Raw genomic sequence first — 23,124 nt, forward strand, 5'->3', positions numbered from 1 at the left:
CTGCTTCAAAATTTTCTGATGTTCACGCTGGTATTTGAACCCAGATGTTTGGCGGCATAGACGGACATGCTAACCTCTGCGCCACGGTGGCCTCCTTCTCACTTACCAATTCAGTATTGCAAAACATTAATGTGCTTAGGGAATGAGTTTCAATAGAGACTGTCGCTAAAATCTTACCAAAAATACAAATAAGCTAAAATTTCATTAGAAGTAGTAAAAAACGATTTCACGATGTGTCAATTTTTCAAATTTTAAGTAATGAAATTTAATTTTTATATTTTGATTTATTATGCTTTTTTACTATTGGGTTGCCCAAAAAGTAATTGCGGATTTTTTAAAAGAAATTAAATGCATTTTTAATAAAACTTAGAATGAACTTTAATCAAATATACTTTTTTTACACTTTGTTTCTAAAGCAAGCTAAAAGTAACAGCTGATAACTGACAGAAGAAAGAATGCAATTACAGAGTCACAAGCTGTGAAAAAATTTGTCAACGCCGACTATATGAAAAATCCGCAATTACTTTTTGGGCATCCCAATATATATCAATACCTATCCATTGTCAAACGCTGAATAATGCGCTATTGAGCCAGACGTTATCATTTAAATGGGTGCGTGTGGGACAAACAAACAATATGGCATCTTAAGTTTTATACCAGCTGTTGCCAACTGTCAATTCGTTGAGCATTTGGATTAGTTTTGTGGTCTTCATTTCTACAAAATATATTAAAAGGAAATCCCTGCTTAAAGCTTCGAATAGGTCATGTCGAAGATATTGAAAGTTGTAAGTTTCCATAACAAATATTTCCATTTTTAAATTTGGTGTAAACACCTATGTATGTGTAAAATATAGTTAAATTTTGTTCTTGTGGGTCCATTGTTATTGTTATGTCATACGGCGAGGCATACTCCTCTGGATTTCTGCTATTGAGCTCGTAAAAATACAAAGTTTTAATTGTTCTAACCTTTTATTTAAGAGCACCGGTTTAACTGGATTGGCTGTGGCCACAAATCCCCATCATACACTTGGAGCTTTGTATGGCAAAATTTTAAGGGCCGTTGCTAAAATGCCACAAGATGCCGCCTATCGCAAATACACTGAACAAATTGTTCAACAACGTTCAAAAGCTGTGGAAGCTGTAAGTTTAAATAAGAATACTTCCAGGAATACTAAAAGACAAATTGTTTTTAATTTTACAGAACAAAGATATCACAGCTTTAGAGAAAGCAATTGGCTGTGGTCAAGTCGAGGAATTGATTGTCCAAGCCGAAAATGAATTGGTTCTGGCTCGTAAAATGTTGGGCTGGAAGCCCTGGGAAAAATTAGTTCAAGAAACACCAGCTAAACAGTGGGACTGGCCACCAGCTCAATTAAGTGAGCCAAAGATTTAAATTAAATATGTGGTCCCTTAAAAAATATATAGTTCAATAAATTGATTGTAATTAGAAATGTTTTAATAAGTTTGTTGTTGCTGTTGTAATAGTGTGTTGTACACTGAGGCGGCAGCCCTCGCCGATGAAAGACTCCACCGGGCCAATCCGGTACGTACAACCGGCAGCCATGGGATTGCTTAATAAGTTTGTTGTTGTTGTTGTTGCCACATTCTCATATGGAGGTAGCGATCTTCGTCAAGCTCATGTAGGTGAGCCAGTCCGTCCCGGTCCAAAGGACCGCTCGCCGCGGGAACAGGCGCCAATAACTCGCCTTGTCATATCGAGCATTATATGCACTCAGTATTTGTGCAAGAGCCGGTGTCTCCCGATCTCTCAATGAGACTCCACTCGATACCGCTGTAGCTACTCCGTATGGAGCATTCCAATATACGCGACCTGTGGGCTCGCAGCTAAGCTTCTCGTGACAGCAATGAACACCACACAGATCGGACCTCAATGTTCTTTCAGCCTGTGTGGTGCCCACAGCTATCCCGTGCCGGGGTAATAAGTTTGTGATACTGGTATGCCAAAAATTGAGCGCTTCGTAGGCGTTGATCGTTGGTGCGATTCGCACTGAGGCTAAAGTGGATCAAAATGACAATTAAATCTGAGCCAGATTTCAGACTGTCACTGTAAACTGGCCTAACCTGACCTATGCCGAAAATTACAAAAAAAAAAAAAACTGTTCTTGTAGGCAGGGATGCGGAGACGATCGGAGTCGAAGTCGGACTATTGAGCCGGATTCGAAAATCGGTTCGAAGTTGAAGACGCTTGCCCCGACTCCAGCTTAATACCCCAACTCCGACCCGAAGTCGAGGGTCAGACCCCGCAGCCCTGGTTGAAGACACACATTGTACAAGTACATTGAATCTTATTCTGTCTTCCAAGTTCACTCTTCTCTCAAAGAACATCCTGACCCGGCAGTGGTTGCTAGATCTAAAATCTAGTTAGCTTCGACTGCATCGGCCCAGTGTTCCGTTTATTAGGACCATCTCACTTGTTAAAGTGAGAAGTGAAATGGAGCGCAGCGTAGACGCTAGAAGTAGGTCGCATCAAACTCAAATCATTCTTGTATGTAGAGGAAAGTACATTAAACCCCTATGTTAGATCTGACGATCTGGGTTGGTCTAAAAAAGTCTGGAAAAGGGGTTTGGCTTTCAAAGCAGGGCAATATTCTATGTAAATTATAACAACCTTGAGACTAAGGACCTTTAATTATAAAAACAAATAAGTTAAAATTGAGTCACACTGTAAGAATTATAAAGAGCATATAGAACCCAGCTCAACTCTCGCACGAACAACAGATAATGATGCTCGCTTATCAGTAAACAAATTTTAAACTCATATTATTAACTGATACACTAAAAAATTCGCATTCAGTTTTGATCCAGCATTCCTTCTTTGCACACTCAAAATACACTACTTTTTTATTTGAAGATGAAGATTTTCCCAGGAATAGAAATTTTAGTGTTATTTCTAATGCTGGCAGCTGTAATACAAGTAAAGGCTACACCAGTTCAAAAGAGCTTAAGCATTGATACGATACGCGAGAAACGTCAAATAGATTTACGAATATCGGCTGAACATGATGACGATGTAGATGAAACAGAATTAGCTTTGGAGGCTATTGCCAATTTGTATCGAAGTCCAGATGGTAAAACTCAAATCGATGGAACAGCTAAAGTTATGCATCGTTCAAACTCTTTACAAAACGGTAAAAATCGATATTCTGGAACTTTGCATATACATCACGACTATAGGAAACGCAAATAAATTCTGCTCTCTTAAGGTCCTGGCACTGATTGGAGGCTGGGCGTACAAATACAGTTTACATGAATCGTATTTGCAAAAGGAAAACTGCTTGTACTAATAAATCCCTGATATGGAGGTGATCTTGGCAATTAAGTGTAATTTCTTGACATATGTACATACATATGTATATTGTATATATTTCATTACTACGTGTTCCATTCCATTGAATTGGATTGTGATAAACTTTGTGAACTCTGGCGTTATACTTGGTTTAATGCTAATAATAAAGTGAATGCAAGTCTCATTTTATACAAACATATGTAATTTCCCATATAAAAAATAAAACAAAGCAATAAAAATCAAATTAAATAAACAATAAAACAAAGCAATAAAAAATTAAATCAAATTTGGAAAATATATTAGTGTTCTAGGTTTCACTTTCGCTTTTCCAACAAACATGGTTCTCAACCGCTTCACTTGGAGATCTTAGGTTCAATGTATTCACCTTAGAAGAAGGTAGAAGAGGAAAAGAATATAGATAGAGATGTTTTTCTACCGGGTTAGAGGTCTATCAATACTCTCTGTTTGAAATTTCATTAAAATCGGATGAAAAATCCTGCTTTTATGGCTCAATACTCTATATCGGGAGATCGGTCTATATGGCAGCTATATCCAAATATGGTCCGATCTGGATAGGGTAGAGGTGCCAAATTTCATAGAATTCGGATGGATCTTTATGGCCCAATACCCTTTGAATGAATAGAATGCCGGACAATACCCTGCAATGGAATCTCAATAAGATTTTAAGACCGAAAAAAGAAAGCGCAAAAAGACAATAATTAAAATATTTATAAAGGGTGATTTTTTTGAGGTTAGGATTTTCATGCATTAGTATTTGACAGATCACGTGGGATTTCAGACATGGTGTCAAAGAGAAAGATGCTCAGTATGCTTTGACATTTCATCATGAATAGACTTACTAACGAGCAACGCTTGCAAATCATTGAATTTTATTACCAAAATCAGTGTTCGGTTCGAAATGTGTTCATTCACCGTAACGTTGCGTCCAACAGCATCTTTGAAAAAATACGGTCCAATGATTCCACCAGCGTACAAACCACACCAAACAGTGCATTTTTCGGGATGCATGGGCAGTTCTTGAACGGCTTCTGGTTGCTCTTAACTCCAAATGCGACAATTTTGCCTATTGACGTAGCCATTCAACCAGAAATGAGCCTCATCGCTGAACAAAATTTGTCAAAATTTGAACACATTTCGAACCGAACACTGATTTTGGTAATAAAATTCAATGATTTGCAAGCGTTGCTAGTTAGTAAGTCTATTCATGATGAAATGTCAAAGCATACTGATCATCTTTCTCTTTGACACCATGTCTGAAATCCCACGTGATCTGTCAAATACTAATGCATGAAAATCCTAACCTCAAAAAAATCACCCTTTATTTACTGTTTGGCGCCTAAATTACTTTCACATTTATGTTAAATGTCGAATATGATGCATACCATTGTGAAGTGTTACCAGATTGATTTGTTAATTTTTTTTATTTTTTAGTGTTTCAGAGTGTTGACAATAGAATTCTGTTATTTTTTTCAAATTCTTCACTTGAAAATTTGACTTTTTGCCTCGAAAACCTGTCATTGGCCCCATTGTGGAGACTAAAGAGCTCGCCTATTGAATTCAGATGCTAGATGCTCATGGGCCACAACGTTTCATGGTGTTCTCTATATTTTTGCGCCAGTTTCTTGATTTTTTTTATTTGTTTCGTCTATAACTGGCCAAACACGAGCAGCATTTTTGGTTTGGCTCAATTTTTTTCTACCATCAAGATTTGTGTCGATTTTGACTATGCCTAATAACACCATATAAGTATCATTGGTCTGTTTGCCCTTATCTTCTGTCGTGGCATGTGTGATTTATTTATATAGTTGCGTTGCCAGTATATAATAGCATGAATTAACAGTTAGTTGAAAATTTGTGTCAGTTTCTTTTAATATCACTGTTTTCGAACGTTCATGTACTAACTAAACTTTGAAATAGAATGAAAATCATCATCGAAATAGACATTTCTATAAAAAAATTATTCGTTGGCAAGGCAACTGAAGTTGGGCTGCAATCCATAGAGAACCCTATGGTGCAATAGAGGGGTAGTGTCATTAGCACAACAACAAAAATCTACGCCCAACGAAACTACGTTGAGTGGCAAATGCCGTAAATTGAAATGTCAAATGTTTTTAGAAATAAACTTTGTTTTAAACGTAAGGCCTGGTTATGCTCTCGTAAATGTAAAGAGTCAATTATGCTTATAAAAGAACTTAGCATTTGACATTACAAATAAAAAAACCCTAGCCTTTTTTTAATGGCATAAAGACCTGATAGACTGTGTCTACCTGGATATTGAGGGAGAATTTTAAAACTTTTAGATTGTTACTATAGCCCCCGCCCTGAGTTTATCTTGTTGGGCGGACTGACTGCTACGTGCCTGCATCATCAACGCGGGCTTCACAGAAAGTGTGGTCAGAAGGCGGGGGACGAGTGACGCCTCAGGGAGGGGTGCTGTCTCCAACTCCCTGGAACCTTGATAAACGAAATTCTAATGGATCTCAACAGTGATGACAATGATCGCATATGCGGACGTCGTCGTACTACTGATACGAGCAAATTTCTATCAACTATCAGCATTATCATGGAAATTTCAACAGGATGACTGTCGGGGTGGAGCTGGTCGCCTTCACTCGGAGATATAATTAAGCAGATTTAAGAATCGCATCTTTGGACGTGCTCACCCCGCAGTTGTCGGAGGAGGCGAAATAACTGGGTCAAGTCCTCGGTTCGAAACTGTCCTGGAAAAGGAATAAGGATAAAGGAAGCCGACAAGTGCTGTGCACATTCCACACTTGTATTGTGAGAGCAATGCTGAAATGTGAGGCATTGCCATGGTGGTAGCCGGCGGAGACCTCAGTTTCACAGTTGGCTACAAGGCAGCTTCAACCAATCAAAGCAAGAAGAAAGAATTTTATTAATGCTGGCATTGTTTTTCCAACTTCATAGGCGTGTGTCTCGATTGTAACCAGGGACTACACATCACATGCCTCAAATGTATGACTCTCTGGTGGACATGAGGATTCGTCCTGAATTGAGATCATTTGAAAAGAAAATGGGTTTTAATTTGTTGGCTACGAGGCTGACGTTTAATCTTGGTATGCGGCCGTTTGGAGTGCATTTAGTATGCTGCCAAGATTGGCCAATGGGCATGGCGTAAACAGCCGAATGATACAGTTGGTGCGTGCTATTCACCAATATGAGGTAACTTGGTGTGTTTAAGGGACAACTCCTACATATGGTGGAGCTGCCGCTCTCACTACTGATAGGGGTCCTTACAAGCCATTGCAATGTCAGAACTAGGACGTCGCGCTGGACACATGACGGATTTATGCATGCTTTGTGGGGATGAGGAGGAGTTATAGACGGGTTAGCCCCTATTGTGGCACTGCCCTAAAATTGCGGAAGTAGGCGCAGGACTATGGCTAAATGAACCCCTTTTTTTCTGTCTTAAGTATTTCCAGGCAGGTAGTCCTTTCGCCATTCTTGACTACAATAGCGTGTTGGCTCCTTTTTTTCTTCATTCTAATGTCTGGCATAGTTTTGGAATGCTCTGGCTGTGAGCATTCCAAAACTATGTGGCCTCATCTACACTTGAAGAGGTCTACTGCTTTGCTGTCATTGGTTAGAACAGACGTCTCAATCATTGTGTCCGTCATGACAGGTCACTGTCTAATCGGAAAACATGCTGACAGACTGAAGGTTGCCAGCAACTACTTTTGCAGAAGCTGTAGGGACATCGAGGAAGAAGAGACTATAGAACACCTTCTGTATGTGTGTCCCGCACTAACAGTTAGAAGGAGTTCCACTTTAGGTTCTCATTTCTTTGAGAACATGTCAGATTTAGCGGATGTGAACACTCGCAAGTTACCGGGCTTTTTAAAGCGATCTGGTTGGCTCAACGGTAGGAACTAGAAGGCATCTTCCATCTTCTGTTCCTGTGGTATCACAATGGACGAAAACATCTTAGTGAGTCTGATGGCAGACTGCCACTTAAACCTAACCTAACCTTGTCAAGTACGAACAACTCAGAACATTAATTTGTTGTTTTGGATGTAGCGATCCCTATGTCGAAATAAATACATAATTATTTGATTCAAATTTGATTTTTATCTACAATTTCTTTTATGATCTTATGTTCTTAGTTAAGCCAGGCGGATTTAAAAAGGTGGTCTCACGCGAATAGCCGTTAACAGCTGGCAAGGTTTGACGGTATTAAGATGACAGATTTTGTTTGCATTCCCTTTGTTGTTATCTTCTTTCTCGCATATTCTCTGCTCATGTACGCACAGGTATACACACACGCGCACAAATTTCTTTGCGTGTGTTGGCAAAAGTACGATCAGCTTGATGACAAGATGGCAGATTGCGCCATATGATTTGTGGTTAATTGTTTCGCCATGTAAGTTATGTTAGAAATTTGTCCATCCCATTTAGAAAAACACAATTACATTATTAGTTTATTTCCTTTTTTATTAAAACAAAAAAAAAGAAATAAATTAAGATTTGATTTTTGGAATAACATGAATGCGTGGTCTCTCGCTATATTTGGAGAAAAATAAATTGGTTTTATGTATGAATTACGAGACATATTTATGTATGTATGAAAATTAGCCCCTAACTTTTGAATGTAAAATGAAGAATGCCTATGATGGCATTACATGGTATGTGAGAGAATTGTTGTTATTGTTTTATATGGTGGTTATGGGGATTGTGGTTTGGTTTTAATGCGTATCCTTATGTTATGAGAATTTCTCATGACTTCCTCAATGGTTAGCAAAAAATGCATACATTTACGATGTAAGTAGTTACTTCATTTGACTTGTTGCTATTTTTTAAGTAATAAATATTTTATTGTTACTTTTTATGTTGTGTGGTTTTTGTTTTGGGAGTTTCTATAAATATTTTTTTTGTTTTAATATAAGTTTTGAATTTTCTTTTGTTTTATTTTGAAGTAAAAGTAGCACACGGAGATTTGAATTTCAGAATATGATGTATATATTAATTCTACTTATTTGTTATTTTTTTAAGATTTAAATAGTGTTCTTTCCTGCTGCTGCTGCACATTTTTTTCTTTTGTAATACAAAAAAATCAACTGAATTGAACAAATTTTTTAAACTACAATATTTAAATCATTCTAAACTCATTCAACATTCCTTAAGCTGTGTTTCCAACTACAAACCTTTTTTTAGGGGTGATTTTTTCTTTTTTTTTTGGATGTGGTGTGTGTCTCGTTTTGCCTAAATTTATGTTTTTGGTTTAATTTTTTTTTAAATATAATTTTTTTGATCACAATTTGATTTCTTTGACTCCTTATTTTCCTTAAAATTTAATTGAATAATTTCTGTGTGTTTTCCTGGTTCCATTTGTGTTTTTCGCCTCCAAATTCTAGCCAAAATTTTGTGTAGTATCCAAAAATATGTTTTCATTTTCTCTTTTCGCTTCCATTTTCCTTTCATTCCTTTAAAAAATTTGTTTGTTTAACTATAATTTTGAAACTGTGTTTTCTATACAACTTAATTTTAAAATTTGCCAAAAATATTTTTGTTTTTTAGTCAAAGAACTTAATTTTCCTGTTTGTCTTTGTCTTTTTTTTTTTTTTTTTGTTTGTTAAATCAGTCACTTTCACATAACTTAGTGATTTAATTTTAAAAAGTATTTTTTTATATACATAGAACGACGAACTTATAACATACTTAAGTGTATGTTATTTTTAATGTCTTTTTATTTTACTGAATTTCGATGTTTAATTATTTTAATGCAGTTTTCTTTAAAAGGAAAAATACAAGAATGGATGTTTTTAGAAGAACATGAAATTTTCTACAATAAGAAGCATTCGCCAATGTTTTTAGAGGGTTAAAATTTAACAAAAAAGTTGAATTTGTCAAGTTCTATGTACATATGTATACCCATAGATGAATTATACATAGATAAAGAATTTGAACTTCTCACATAGACTGGTTGGTGGCGCTTGTCAATGTGCATGGTACAATAAAGAGGTATCGTCATTAGCACAGCAACAAAAATCTACCTCCAATGAAACTACCTTGATTGGCAAATACCGTAAATTGAAATGTCAAAATGGTTTTAGAAATAAACTTTGTTTTACAACTTATCTTCTTCAAGTGTGTTTTATATTTGTATTTTCATAATTTTCACGCTGTTTTGTTGCTTATGTGTGGAATATCAAATCAAATAGAACATATTTTTAAGATTTTAGAAAAAATCACAGCTGTGTTAGCAAGTCTTTGACATTTAGATTTAAAATAAAAAAAATTGTACTCAGCTGTTCGCATGACCTCACCTTATAAGTGCATCTCAACATAAGTTGTGCTCGGGAACTAAAAAATTTTAACAAAGTTTTACTGGAAGTTGTTCGCGTACTTTATTTGCCAGCAGAAGAGAGCGCGAAAGAGAGTAAATTTTGACAGTTCAAAAGTTTTGTAAAGGTCAGCTGTTTTAAGAAAAGCAGCCGTTACATGAAAATACAAAAGTTAATGCCAAAATGGATCAAAAAGGCGGAGGTAAGTAAAAAAATATAAATATTGTTTATTGGTAATTATTAAATTTGATTCGTTTTTATTTACTTTTAATGTACCTGAAACAGCTAGTGTTCAGATACAGAAAACTCGACAAAAGAAGTTGTAATTTTACCTCAAGTCGGTTGTTCTACATTAGAAGTTAAGTGCAAATTTGGAATTATTTGGAAAATCTTGAAAAATTAAAACATTGTATCCTTCCAGACAACAAGAAAAGAGCAATTATCGGTTTCTTAAGTGTTTTGATGGAATTATCCTCATCGGAGAGCTACGATGAAACCAACACCGTTCCATTAAGGAGGTTAGATGCTGCCATGGAATTGAGTGGATCTAGCTGGGCTGTTAAACAAGTGACGCACAGTGGGATTAGAAAAAATTAGTGCAAATTAGTCTGCCAAATGTGAACGGATACAGATAACTTCAATGATAACAAAGTGTCCTTAGCCGCCACATCAGTGGTCGTAGCAATTTATCTAGCCACAATGTCCAAAAGCATTAGATGGTTAGTCCAAGGTATCTTTGTCAGCACAACAAGTGTACTTTTGTATACGATGATGGCACGTAAAGCAGTTGTAGTCCTATGCAGCCTTCGAAATCCATGCTGAAGCTCGGCGAATGCCCTCATGCGTCTTGGCTACTGATAAGAGAAGGGAGATCGATCTGTACGACTCCCGCTTGCTCGTGTCCTTTTCAGGTTCCAGTAGCGGGATCAGACTGCCCATCTTCCAAGCATCGAATACTATAATAGTGTTCAGATAGGCTGAGGACAGTTGTAAGGTAATCGACTCTAGGCAGATCCAGATTCTCTGTCTGCAACCAGTGCTTGCGCGACTTGTCGCCACGGTTACATTCGTAGCTTCTTGCACGGTTGTTGTTTTTATTGTTGTAGCAGTGCGTTGTACACTGAAAGACTCCATCGGGCCAATGCGGTACGTACAACCGGCTGCAATGGGATTGCAGGGTAATTTGTGATGGCTGATCACGGATTTACGAATGGCTCGCCTTCTAGCCTCTTCACTCTCGGGTCAATAAAATGACGTTTATCTAAGGAAAATACCTCACAAGTACCGCCCGCATTTTTTATTTAAAAAAATGCTTTCCAAGCAAGCAAATAAAAAACCAATCAAAACAAAAATCAGCTGTTTTCTGCAAATTTTCGCTGGAAGTCGTTCGCGTACTTTTACTTGGAAATCATTTAAAGATAGTAAAATGGCTCTTACTCTCCTGCAAATTTTTACTGGCAAATTTACTAATGTAATTGTGTTATCCTAGCAAAATAAGATATTGAAAATACCATTATCAAGGACTAAGATAATCCCCTAAAAAATCAAATTGTATGACTGCTTCTTTGTAGACAATGTAGCATTTAAAAACCTTTTCAAGATATCGTTCTTCTAAAAATCTATCTCATGTTAAGTTTTCCAAAGTTTACACCGTTCCTGTTAAATATTTACACATCTATATAAATCATAATAATAATAAAAGATTAATTTAAAATGTTTAGTATATATTTTGCTATATTGACTACAGCATTTTTTTCCATTCACATAATAATAATTAAGATATTTAGTTTTCTTTTATAATTTTTTACTTATTGCGTTTAATGTTTGGAAGTTGTATGTTGTAGTTCATAGGTTCTATGGGTAAAGGGTTTTTTTTTTTGGAGTTATTTTGATCATTTTCTTTATTCTTTCTTACTGTTTGTTAAAGAAAACATTGGGAAAATAATTCTTTAAACTGTTATTATGTATAACAAAGTAAAATAAAGTAATATAACATAAACAAGTAAAAGCGTGCTAAATTCGGCCGGGCCGAATCTTATATACCCTCCACCATGGATCGCATTTGTCGAGTACTTTTCCCGGTGTCTCTTTTTAGGCAAGCAAAGTAAAGGATGGGATTAATAGAAAATAATTGCTATGTTATTGGACCTATATCAAGTTATGGTCAGATTCGGACCAAAATGAAATGAATGTTTGAGACCATAGTAGAAGTCATTGTGTAAAATTTCAACCAAATCGAATAAGAAATGCGCCCTTTAGGGGCTCAAAAAGTAAAATAGGGAGATCGTTTTATAGGGGAGCTTTATTAGGCTATAGACCGATTCAGACCATATTTGACACGTATGTTGAAGGTCATGTTGTACAAATTTCACCCAAATCAGATTATAATTGCGCCCTATAGAGGCTCAAGAAGTCGAGATCCGAGATCGGTTTATATGGCAGCTATCTGGTATAACCAGCTATCTGGTTATGAACCGTTTTGAACCATTAATTGCCCAGTTGTTGAAAATCATAACGAAACACGTCATGCAAAATTTCAGCGAAATCGGATAGGATTTGCGCCATCTAAAAGAAGAGAAGACCCCAGATCGGATTATAAGACAGCTATATCAGGTTATGCGCCGATTTCACCCATACTTGGCACAGTTGTTGAAAATCATAACAAAACATCTCGTGCAAAATGTCAGCCAAATCGGATAAGATTTGCGTCCTCTAGTGGCTCAAGAAGTCAAGATCAAGATCGGTTTATTTGACAGCTATATCAGGTTATGGACCGATTTGAACCATACTTTATATATTTGTTGGAAGTGACACCAAAACACCACGTGCAAAATTTCAGTCAAATCGGACTAAAATTTCGCCCTCTACTTGCTCAAGAAGTCAAGACCCAAGATCGGTTTATATGGCAGCTATATCAAAACATAGACACCTATAAGAAGTATTTGTGCAATATTTCAAGCGGCTAGCTTTATTCCTTCGAAAGTTAGCGTGCTTTCGACAGACAGACAGACGGACCCAGCTAGACCGACATAAAATGTCATGACGATCAAGAATATATATACTTTTGGGGTCTGAGACGAATATTTCGAGGAGTTACAAACAGAATGACGAAATTAGTATACCCCCATCCTATGGTGGAGCGTATAAAAATATTTGATTATAACTTTCATGCTTTAAGTTGGAAGTACAGATTTCACAAAAACCGAAAAATAAAAGCGCTTTGGTACGTCGAGTTTTTGCCATTCAGAGTGAGGAGAATTTATACTGCAGAGTATATGCAACAGCTTCAGAAATAGAAAAAGCAGTGGTTGGTTCCAATGAAAATGATATTAGTGTGCACAGCTGCGCAATGGAAACCAATCATCAGCATTTACTTTGATAAACCCAAACTACTGCATTTATTTGAATCATTATACAATTGTTGAGAAGAAAGAGCAAGAGCTTACCTGATAAACTGGTTGCTTCTCTATCTCGGTGGTTTCCTATCTACTGGAATATATATTTGGAAATGAAATTTGCCATGACCCTTGACCTTCAGTGAATTGACTGAGTGACTCTACGCGTACACCTACTGCGACAACTGTGCATATGGGCCGTGATTTGAGGCCTTGTAACCAATTTTTTCACTAGCACTTTTCCTGCGACTGAGGAAGAATAACCTCAGAACATAAAGGCACCGTGAGAAACTGACTTCTGGAAAGTCTATGGTTCTTGTTGTGTTCTATCTTTCGTCTGCTTGATTCTGTTGAGTGTCAAGACCCAGGAACTCTGCGACTAAGATGGGATGCGTCCACAGGGATCTGGGTCTGAGTCGAGTGGGTCTGGCTGGGCAGTTAAACTGATGACGTGTATCGTGCAGTCCCTGGTTACAATCGGGACATACATCTTGCACGTCGGCATCAATCTTTGCTCTGTAGGAGTTGAGGCGGCTGCATCTGTCGGAACGTAATTGAGCCAGAACCACTCTGGTTTGCCGGGGGAGGTGCAATGGGAGGCGGTCTTTCTCCAAGGACTACATTTACCCGGTAGCCATTTACCGCATCTGCTGCATGAAAGTTGTCTAGACCTGCTTTATATGCCGCTTCATCTAGAGGTTCTCTCTTGTAGCGCTGAACCTCACGCTCTAGATCATGTAGATCTACCTTAAGGCTTCTGGGCGGTGGATATCTATGCACAAGATGATGATTTGGATGGTCTCTGCGATAACAGCCCAAAAGGTGTTGCTTAGACAGCATGAAGTTATGTCTTCGCACTGGTAGGATCTTTGTCTCCTGATGGAGGTGATCCACATGAGAACTGAGGAGACAGCTCGTGGCAGTTTGGAGGGCGGTATTCGGACAGAGCTGAATATTATTCCACTGCATGTCACAGTGCTGAAGAGTCCACCCTGACGCTGCATAACTTACCACAGACCGGCCAATTTCTTTGTACGTGCTCAACAAGGTTTCTTTGTCTGCACCCCAAGTGCTGCCAGCAAATGACTTGAGGACCTTGTTTCTACTTTTGACTTTATCGTAAATTGCTGTGGCATGAACATTCCATTAAGAAACTGGAGCAGACTTCTCGCAAATCAATGAGTGCTGTCCGATTTGATTTTAAGCTCAATGATAAGGGACTTCCTTCTTATAGCCGAGTCCGAACGACGAGCCGCAGAGCGACGCCTCTTTGAGGAGAAGTTTTTACATGGCAAGGTACCTCACGATGGTTGCCAGCATTAGGAGGGGAGAACCAGGATAGGATATCGAAGCTACATCAAAATCTGGGCCGATTTTGATAAAATTTTGTGCACATACTGGGATGGCAAATAAAACACCTCACGCTAAGTTTTTTAAAGATAGGACCAAAAAAGAAACAACAATATGTGGGAGCTATATCTAAATCTGAACCGATTTTTATGACATTTTGCGCACGTTCTAGGACGTGCCAAATTTTGTAAAGATAGGACCAAAACTATGGTTTCTACAGCCTTAAAAGTCCATATCGGATGAAAGTTATATGTGGAAGCTATATCTAAATCTGATCCGATTTTGATGAAATTTTACAAACGTATTAAGATATTAAATAAAGTATCTCTTGCAAAGTTTTGTAGAAATCGGACCAAAACTATGGCTTCTACAGTCTTAAAAGGCCATATCAGCTGAAAGATATATATATGAGAGCTATATCTAAATCTGAACCGATTTTATTAGATTTTTGTATACGTATTAGGACGTCAAGTGAAAATTCTCATGCAAAATGTTTTCAAGATCGGACCAAAACTATGGCTACTACGCCATTAAAAGTCTATTTCGGATGAAAGTCATATATGGAAGCTATTTCTAAAATTGTTCCCACTTTTTTCAAAAACAATGGCGTTCGTCCTTGGACCAAAAAAGTGACTTGTGCAAAATTTCATGACAATTGGACAAATGCGACCTGTACCTTGATCGCAAGAATACATGGAGAGAGAGACCGACAGGCGGCTATGTCCGTAAATCGAATCAGGAAGTGATTCTAAGCCGAACGGTATATTTATCAATGGGTCTAGCTCTACACCTTCTTAGCGTTGGAAACAAAAGCACAACGTTATAATACCCTGTACCACAAGGTTGATGTGTGGTATAAAATGTAGGAAATTCAATACGACACGAAATGCAAATTTATATAACAAATTTACACTTTGGCAACGCAACTGAAGTTAGGTTGCAATCCATAACCAACCCGTTAGATTCCATTCCCAAATCCTAGAGCCTATCCCAAATAACTAATTTACTTTGTAGCAACGCAACTGAAGTTAGGTTGCAATCCATAATCGACCCGTTAGATTCCATTCCCAAGTTCTAGCGCCGACGAATCCCATTGCTACATGCACTGTAAAATTAGTTCTTACCTGAAGTAATCGACCAACTGGCATAAAGAAAGCTGTTTCTCAATTTATGCCAGTTGGTTTAGGAACTCTAGGAATTTCCAGGATGTCTAAATTTTCCTTTCAGCTTCTCAAGCCGTTGCTAGTTGGAAATTGGCATATTTGCTGAAGCCATTCCAATCTGGTTCCTTCTAAAACAGTTCAGACGATACAAAGGGAAATATCTGACGAACAGCTGCAAATACTCATAATTATAGTGGGCGCTTTCTCATTCACCATGCAAAACATGATGCCTATCATTTGTTCTGCGAAAGCTTTGTCCCACAAGTTGTCATTTGGGAGTCATACGAGCTGCCAGGAAACATCATTCAAATGCCCGGCACGGGATAGCTGTGTGCACCACACAAGCCGGAACATTGAGGTTCGATCTGTGTAGTATTCATTGCAGTCACGAGAAGATTAGCTGCAAGCTAGCGGGCGCGTCCACAGGTTGCGGATTTTGGAATGCTCCATCGGGAGTAGCTGTAACTGCAGTCGCGGACAATCAGCGGTATCGAGTGGAGTCTCAGTGAGAGGTCGGGTGGCACCGGCTCTTGCACAAATACTGAGTGCCAATTGTGAAATATGACAAGCCTAGTTTTTGACGCCTTTAAATAACCAATGGCCAACCTGTCCTTTGCACCGGAACGGGCTTGCTCACCTACAGGAACTTGACGGGGATCGCCACCTCCACATGAGAATGTGGTTACAACAACAACAACATCATTTAAATGCCATAAGTCGAGCAGTTGAGAAACATCATTCAACAGACCAGGCAATGCAAAATATATATTTACCAAACTGCTGCAATCAACCATACTTCCAGTGGGGGCCATTATCTTTCACCATGCAAAGCGAAGAACCTATAATTTTTGTTCTCAAAACCACATAGCTGTAACAAGTACCTAGAAGATTATCATATAATAGGTGCTGCCAGCAAACATCATTCAACAGACCAAGCAATGCAATGTTAATATCTGAAAAATGGCTGCTTACACCTATAACTCTTTTAAGGGACATACTTTTGCACTGTGCAAAATGTGAAGCCAGCCAGGAAATTTCGTTAAACAGATCAGGCGATTCGATGTTAATATCTGGAAAACGGCTGCATACACATCCTATTCCACAATTTAAAACTGCAAAAGTGCTATCAATTTCTCATTGCCTGGGAATGAATGTGATGATATACAATGATACACATCTCCATAACTAAGCTATTATGATCCGACAATAGGTGATTGATGTCAGGCTTTTAACTTCGGATATGTATATGGTGCATCTCCCAGTTGTTAATATCTGGAAAACGGGTGCTTACAACCATAAGTCTATTTGGAGACATACTCTTTCACCGTGCAAAAAGTGGAGCCAGCCAGGAAATTTCGTTAAACAGACCACGCAATTCAATGTTAATATCTGGAAAACGGAAAACAGATCAGGCGATTCAATGGCTGCTTACACCCAGCACTCTTTTGAGGGACATACTCTTTTACGGTGCACAATGTGGAGCAAACCAGCAAATTTCGTTAAATAGACCAGGCGATTCAATGTTTATATCTGGAAAACTGCTGCACACACTCATAATTCTTATGGGGAACATACTATTCCATCATTCAAAACTTCTGCAAAAGTGCTGCCAATTTTTCATTACCTCGGAAAGAATGTGATCATATACAATGATACACATCTCCATAACCAAGCGATTATGATCTGACAACAGTTGATTAATGGCAGGCTTTTAACTTGGGATATGTATGTGGTGTATCTCCCAGTTGGTAATATCTGGAAAACGGCTGCTGACACCCATAACCCTATTGGGAGACATACTCTTTCACTGTGCAAAAAGTGAAGCCAGCCAGAAAATTTCGTTAAACATACCAGGCGATTCAATGTTAGTATCTGGAAAACTGGTGCATACACTCATAATTCTTGTGGGGGACATTTTTTTCCACCATTCAAAACTTCTGCTGCCAATTTTTCATTACCTTGGAAAGAATGTGATCATATACAATGATACACATCTCCATAACCAAGCGATGATTATGAGCTGACAACAGGTGATTGATGTCAGGCTTTTAACTTGGGATATGTATATGTTGTGTATCTCCCAGCTGCAGTCTTGGGCATTATTCCTATTCACTCCAAATACGGTTCATTTAATGTTGTGTAATTGGCAGCTGGCAACGCCACTTAAATTCGATTGCTATTCATTTTAAACAAAGTTTCTCAATTGCACGTTCAAAATTCGCCAATTTAAACTTAAAACATTTCAATTATTTTGTTTCGCAATTTAAGCAATCAAGTATTTTATTATTGTTAATTTTATATATTCTCTAGAAAAAAATAGAATATAATAATTAATAATATATTTAAAAAATAACTAAATATTAAATTATAAAAACTAAATTGTATTTAATATATTACTAAGGCTTTTGTTTTGCTTTTTTATAAAAAAAAGAACTCATAAGAAAAAAACACAGTACAGTAAAAATACACATACTACATTCACACGAATCTAAAATAAAATCAGAATTATATATAAAGAAAGATAGAAAATAAAAACGATTTGGCAGATAATAACAAAAAGTTTTTTTTTTTTTAAAAAGCATTTAATTTCGAAAACATATAACAACAAAAGAATAAATGACAATTTTGAAAGTTGGCCATGAAAAGGAAGTTTACAAAGCTACTAAAATCTAACTGCAAAACAAGGCATGACAATGTGAAATTTCGTATTCTGGTTGTTCAAAAATTACATCAGAAGAAGATGGTTTTTGTTTCGATCTGGAAAGTTGAAACATAACACTTAAGACTTAAAGTTGCAGTAAATCTAAAACATATTTAATAATTATATTTATAATAATAATAATAATTATTATTATTATTATTGAACTATTTTGTTTGTGGTTGTTTTCCATTTTATTTATGTCGTTATTTTTTTCAGTGTAGTCATTCTTTATAATTGTTTTAAGAGTTTGATTTAATGCTGAATGGAGAGGGGGGGGGGGGGTGAGGGGGGTCATTATGTTATGCGGGCTTGGTTTTTATTCATAATTTTTATTTATGCTTTCGGGGGATACTAGAGCATGTTTTTTTTTATTTTCAATAAAATTAAACAAAAAAATTACAACTAATTTATTTATTATAAGGATTAGAAGAATTCTGGGAAAACAAATCTGTGTTTTTTTTTTGTTTGTAATTGCTATGTAGTATGTTTGTATGCATATTTATAAAATTCTTTAAAATAAATACAAACTTAAAATATGTGTTTATTTTTTAATAACGAATGATCATTGTCATTATAGTTAAAAAACAAACAAACAAAAATGGAGAAGAAGTATTATTTAACTATACACAGTAAGAAATAGGATTGTTTTTTCTTCTTCTAATTAAATTTTTAAATTATTTTACTATAACTGAAAATTATTCCATTTGTTACGTTATAGAGTACAACTCTGTCGGCATTAACAGGGGAGGGAGGGAGATTTGCCATAAATCAAGCGTGCGAGCGAGCGAGCCTTAATAGCCAGTTAAGAATTAAATTATTTAACTTTAAGACAATTTACTTCAGATGGATGGAAATAATTAATATTAATTTAATATTTTCGAAAATGTCATTTTGTCTTTTAGCTCGCCAACTGTGTCAGTTGTGGAAATTTTGCCAAGCAAAAAAAAAAAAACTAAAAAAATTATTTCAAAAGCATGCTTAGAGGCAATGCTTGCATTGCTTTAAAGTTCAAATGTTTTTGTTTTTGTTTCGAAACTTATGTCTTCCAGTTATTTTGACGACTATTACTAGGTCCTGGTGCTGGCGGTGGTATCATCTCTAATAAATATTGTCGCTGCAATTCAGCGGCTCGTTGTATATCCGCCAAAGAAGGCGTCTGAGCTTTTGATGTTGAAGCAGAGGAGGAAGTTGATGATGAAGATTTACTTTTATTTGTATAAGCTGTAGTTGAAAAAGCAAAAAATGGAGCAAATTTGATTTCCCAATAGTTTCAAGAGTTTCGAGTTTTTATTCACTGCTACTTACCTGCTACTTGAGCAGCTTGTGCCATAGCCATTTGATAGGAGTATAATAATGGAGTGAATTGCATCATATGTTGTGGATTTGTCGCCAGACCTTGACCCAAAGCTATATAAAAAAAAAATAAAATAAAGTTAGAAGGTATTCGGACATCTGTTTGATTATATGATTTCTGATTAAGAAAGGCAAGGGTGGTGTTTATATCCAAGCCCGCCAAGGCTACCTATGCAACACCAAAGGCCTACAGACCTAGGCTTAAGTTCTTACTACTCAAAATCATGGTATCGAGCGAAGAGTCTCAGTGAGAGGTCGGGCGGCACCGGCTCTTGCACAAATACTGAGTGCCTATGATGCTCGATAGAACAAGGCGAGTTAATGGCGCTTTTAAATAACCAATGGCCACATTGACATCGATAGGGCTTTTAACGTGAGTACTGACACACTGAACCAATTTTTAGATCTGTGCCGGGTAGGCTTAGTGATTCGATAAACCATATGCTAAGGTGCAGGTGGATAAATTGTGGGTCCCCTGACATAAAGATCAGGATTGCAAGTTGCAAATTTTGCACATTTTGCCAATGAACATTCCACTAAGGAACAAGGGCAAACTTCTCACATATCAGTGAGTGCAGCCCGATTCAAGTTTAAGCTCAATGATAAGGGGCCTCCTTTTTATAGCCGAGTCCGAACGGCGTGCCGCAGCGCGACACCTCTTTGGAGAGAAGTTTTACATGGCATGGAAAATCACCGCTGAACATCCTTTCTGATGGTCTCGCCGGGATTCGAACCCAGGCGTTCAGCGTCATAGGCGGACATGATAACCTCTGCGCTACGATGGCCTCCGGATTTGGATTTCGATATCTGACAAGGTTAGATACTTAGTAGTGATCTTGGACACGAAACTGAACCGTATTTGTTGTTGCTGTTGTAGCCACATTTTCATGTGGAGGTGGCGATCATTGTCAAGTACCTGAAAGTTAGCAAGCATGCTCCGGTCCAAAGGACCGATCGCCGCAGGAACTGGCGCTAATAACTCGCCTTGTCACATCGAGCATCATAGGCACTCAAGGCAAGAGCCGGTGCCGAACGACCTCTTACTGAGACTCTCCGCTCGATACCGCTGATTGTGCGCGACTGCCGTTGCAGCTACTTCGTATGGGGCATCCCTAGAGATGGGCGATGGGTAAATACCCAAAAGGTATTTACCCGGTAAATTGGGTAAATACCCGGGTATTAACCCATTTATACCCAAAAGCTGGTTATTTATAATTTTGCAGATATCTTGGGTATAAAAATATTTTCCAAACAATTTTTGATGCTTTCGTATTCTTTGTATATAAACCTGATCTTCAGATCTCATAAAATTTTAGTTATACATATATAGCCGCTAACCTCCAGACTTAAAGTCTTAAGACAATAAATTGGTAATTTTTCATCCGATTTCGGTGAAATTTAGCATAGAGAGTTCTGGTAGACCCCTATTTATTTTTGTGAAGTGCGGCTCAGATCGGAGTATATTTGGATAAAGCTGTCCTATAGACCGACACCCTATCTCCCGATATAGGGTATTGAGGCCACAAAAGATCCATTTAATATCCGAATTCGGTGAAATCCTGTCAAATATAGTACAGATCGGACCATATTTGGATATAGCTGGCATATATACCGATCTCCCGCCGATACAGTGTAATGAGACTATAAAAGGAGAACTTTTTTATCCTATTTCGATGAAATTTGGCACAGCGAGTTCCGGTACCCCTTTAAACTTTTTTTTTTAAATTCGCCCAGATCGGACCATATTTCGATATAGCTGCCATATAGACAGCTCGGACCAAATTTGGATATAGCAGTCATATAGACCAATCTCTCAATATAGCTCGCAGTGAAGCTTCTCCTGACAGCAATGAGCACCACACAGATCGGACCTCAATGTTCCAGCCTGAGTGGTGCTCACAGGTACCCCGTGCCGGGAAACTGTAAATGCAACATTCGGGAGCGTATCGAAAAGGCTCACTGAGGTGGGGAACTATGTAAAAGGGCCGTAGACTCAAAATGGAGCCTGAACGAGAATAGTCCACTGGCTCTATCGGATCATGTTTAGACCAATTCTTACTTACGCCTCAGTAGTTTGGTGAATTGCAATGGAGAAAAAACCCATGAACATTAGGTTAAGGAACAGGGGCAAACTTCTCCCATATCACTGAGTGCTGCCCTATTCCAGTTTAAGTTCAATGATTATGGACCTTCTTTTTATTTCCAAGTCCAAAAGCTGTAACGCAGTGCGACAAATCTTTGAGGAGAAGTTTTTACATGGCATAACACCTCATAAATGTCGGCAGCATTAGGAGAGTAACCACCGCTGAAAAATAATTTGCTGATGTTCTCGCCAAATTCGAACCCAGACGTTCAGCATCATAGGTAGACATGTTAACCTCTGTGCTCCGGTGGCCTCCAAGAAGCGCAACATAAGGATTATACAACAAAGGTTCAGAGAACAAGTTGTTTTGGCATAGGTGGGGCGATGAGGACCACGGAATCTATTCCAAATATGCGACCCATAGACATACAGAATAAGTCTGAGGCAGCCACTGTGGCTATGAGACTTAAGGCGCTAGGTGAATGGATTGAGGATAGGAGCAGGTCATACCATCGCGGTTTAATCGAGGTGACGGTAGAAAACCTGGAAGGATTGGAAGAGTTTTTCGATCGGATAACTGAGACGACACTTGAGGTCGAGTGCGAGGCACTGCTGCCAAACGGCACAGTCATGGATTGACGAAACTTCGGTAGTGGCATCTGGAAGGATCAAAACTGCACAACTCAAAACTAGAGCACGGAGTGGGCCTGGGGTCTACATTAAGAACCCAGGGACTGAGATCTGTTTTCGACCATAATACAGCCCTGCAGCTGGAGATCCGGTCGAATGCGTGAGGTGTTGTGGTGGTAACTCGAGTGTTAACATCTTTACGGACAGTAAAATAGCCATAAGGGCAATAACAAACAGGACAGAAACGATTTCTCTGAAGATAGCACAATCCGCATCGTTTGGGTGCCGGGCCATAGCGAAGTAAGGGAAAATGAAAGCGCAGACGATTTCGCCGTGAAGGCCAGAGGTTTTCGCGATTCTGAAGACACGGGAGACAATATGGATACAGGAGCGGCTGCTCGATCGAAATGTTAAAATATAAAGTATGGGGTTTCCATCAAGAGGAGTTATTTTGAATCGCCCGGTATTTCGGTAGCTATAATTTTTGAAGTTTTTATTCATTGAAAATTTGTCAAGTAGAAACTATGTCATTATTAAAAATGCAACAATACATGATTCAACAGCGCATTAAAATTCTTAGAATTCTCTACAAATATTGTTAAATACTTGCAGTCACAGCTCGCATTGAAATCGAAAAATCATCTTGACTGATAAAGTCCATTTTCACCTGGTGGCTTCGTCAACAAGCAAAAATTGTCTCATTTAGGACTCGGAAATCCCAAGAATTTTTGTTGAGAAAGCGTCTCCATCCTCAACGAGTGAATATATGGTGAGATTTACTGTCCGGCGGGGTAATTGGACCTTATTTTTTGAAAATGG

At 37.9% G+C, this 23,124-nt stretch overlaps 3 protein-coding genes and 1 long non-coding RNA gene across 8 annotated transcripts in view; 2 read left to right on the top strand and 2 right to left on the bottom strand.

Moving 5' to 3' along the window:
- The first annotated feature begins 656 nt into the window (after positions 1-656).
- Positions 657-1,451, top strand: LOC106086046 (NADH dehydrogenase [ubiquinone] 1 alpha subcomplex subunit 5). Its single transcript, XM_013250558.2, has 3 exons — positions 657-785; positions 979-1,140; positions 1,202-1,451. The coding sequence occupies exons 1-3, from the start codon at positions 765-767 to the stop codon at positions 1,391-1,393; spliced, it is 375 nt and encodes a 124-aa protein (XP_013106012.1). The 5' UTR covers positions 657-764; the 3' UTR covers positions 1,394-1,451.
- A 1,353-nt stretch (positions 1,452-2,804) lies between these two features.
- Positions 2,805-3,502, top strand: LOC106086726 (uncharacterized). Its single transcript, XM_013251513.2, has 2 exons — positions 2,805-3,149; positions 3,225-3,502. The coding sequence occupies exons 1-2, from the start codon at positions 2,873-2,875 to the stop codon at positions 3,269-3,271; spliced, it is 324 nt and encodes a 107-aa protein (XP_013106967.1). The 5' UTR covers positions 2,805-2,872; the 3' UTR covers positions 3,272-3,502.
- A 109-nt stretch (positions 3,503-3,611) lies between these two features.
- LOC131994023 (uncharacterized) lies at positions 3,612-5,241 on the bottom strand. The gene is made up of 3 exons (XR_009396379.1): positions 4,711-5,241; positions 3,766-3,966; positions 3,612-3,692 (listed from the first exon to the last, which is right to left on the bottom strand). It is a non-coding gene; the product is annotated as an uncharacterized LOC131994023 (long non-coding RNA).
- A 13,628-nt stretch (positions 5,242-18,869) lies between these two features.
- LOC106086256 (mucin-2) overlaps positions 18,870-23,124 on the bottom strand; it is a 177,185-nt gene continuing 172,930 nt past the window's right edge. For all 5 annotated transcript variants that reach the window (XM_013250860.2, XM_013250855.2, XM_013250880.2 and 2 more), the window contains 2 exons: positions 19,545-19,646; positions 18,870-19,460 (listed from right to left, as the gene is read on the bottom strand). In XM_013250860.2, coding sequence (XP_013106314.1) covers positions 19,276-19,460; positions 19,545-19,646 — 287 coding nt within the window. In that variant the 3' untranslated portion in view covers positions 18,870-19,275. The remainder of the gene's footprint in view (positions 19,461-19,544; positions 19,647-23,124) is intronic.

Source organism: Stomoxys calcitrans, chromosome 1 (genome assembly GCF_963082655.1).
Source record: "Stomoxys calcitrans chromosome 1, idStoCalc2.1, whole genome shotgun sequence".
Classification (NCBI taxonomy): Eukaryota; Metazoa; Arthropoda; class Insecta; order Diptera; family Muscidae; genus Stomoxys; species Stomoxys calcitrans.

What these genes read in the sequence shown, in the direction of transcription:
- LOC106086046 (XM_013250558.2), top strand. Translation starts at nt 765, where the DNA reads ATGTCGAAGATATTGAAAGTT. An exon ending in TGTCGAAGATATTGAAAGTT is followed by an intron (nt 786 to 978) that starts GTAAGTTTCCAT and finishes CTTTTATTTAAG; the next exon opens with AGCACCGGTTTAACTGGATT. An exon ending in GTTCAAAAGCTGTGGAAGCT is followed by an intron (nt 1,141 to 1,201) that starts GTAAGTTTAAAT and finishes TTAATTTTACAG; the next exon opens with AACAAAGATATCACAGCTTT.
- LOC106086726 (XM_013251513.2), top strand. Translation starts at nt 2,873, where the DNA reads ATGAAGATTTTCCCAGGAATAGAAATTTTAGTGTTATTTCTAATGCTG. An exon ending in TTCAAACTCTTTACAAAACG is followed by an intron (nt 3,150 to 3,224) that starts GTAAAAATCGAT and finishes TGCTCTCTTAAG; the next exon opens with GTCCTGGCACTGATTGGAGG.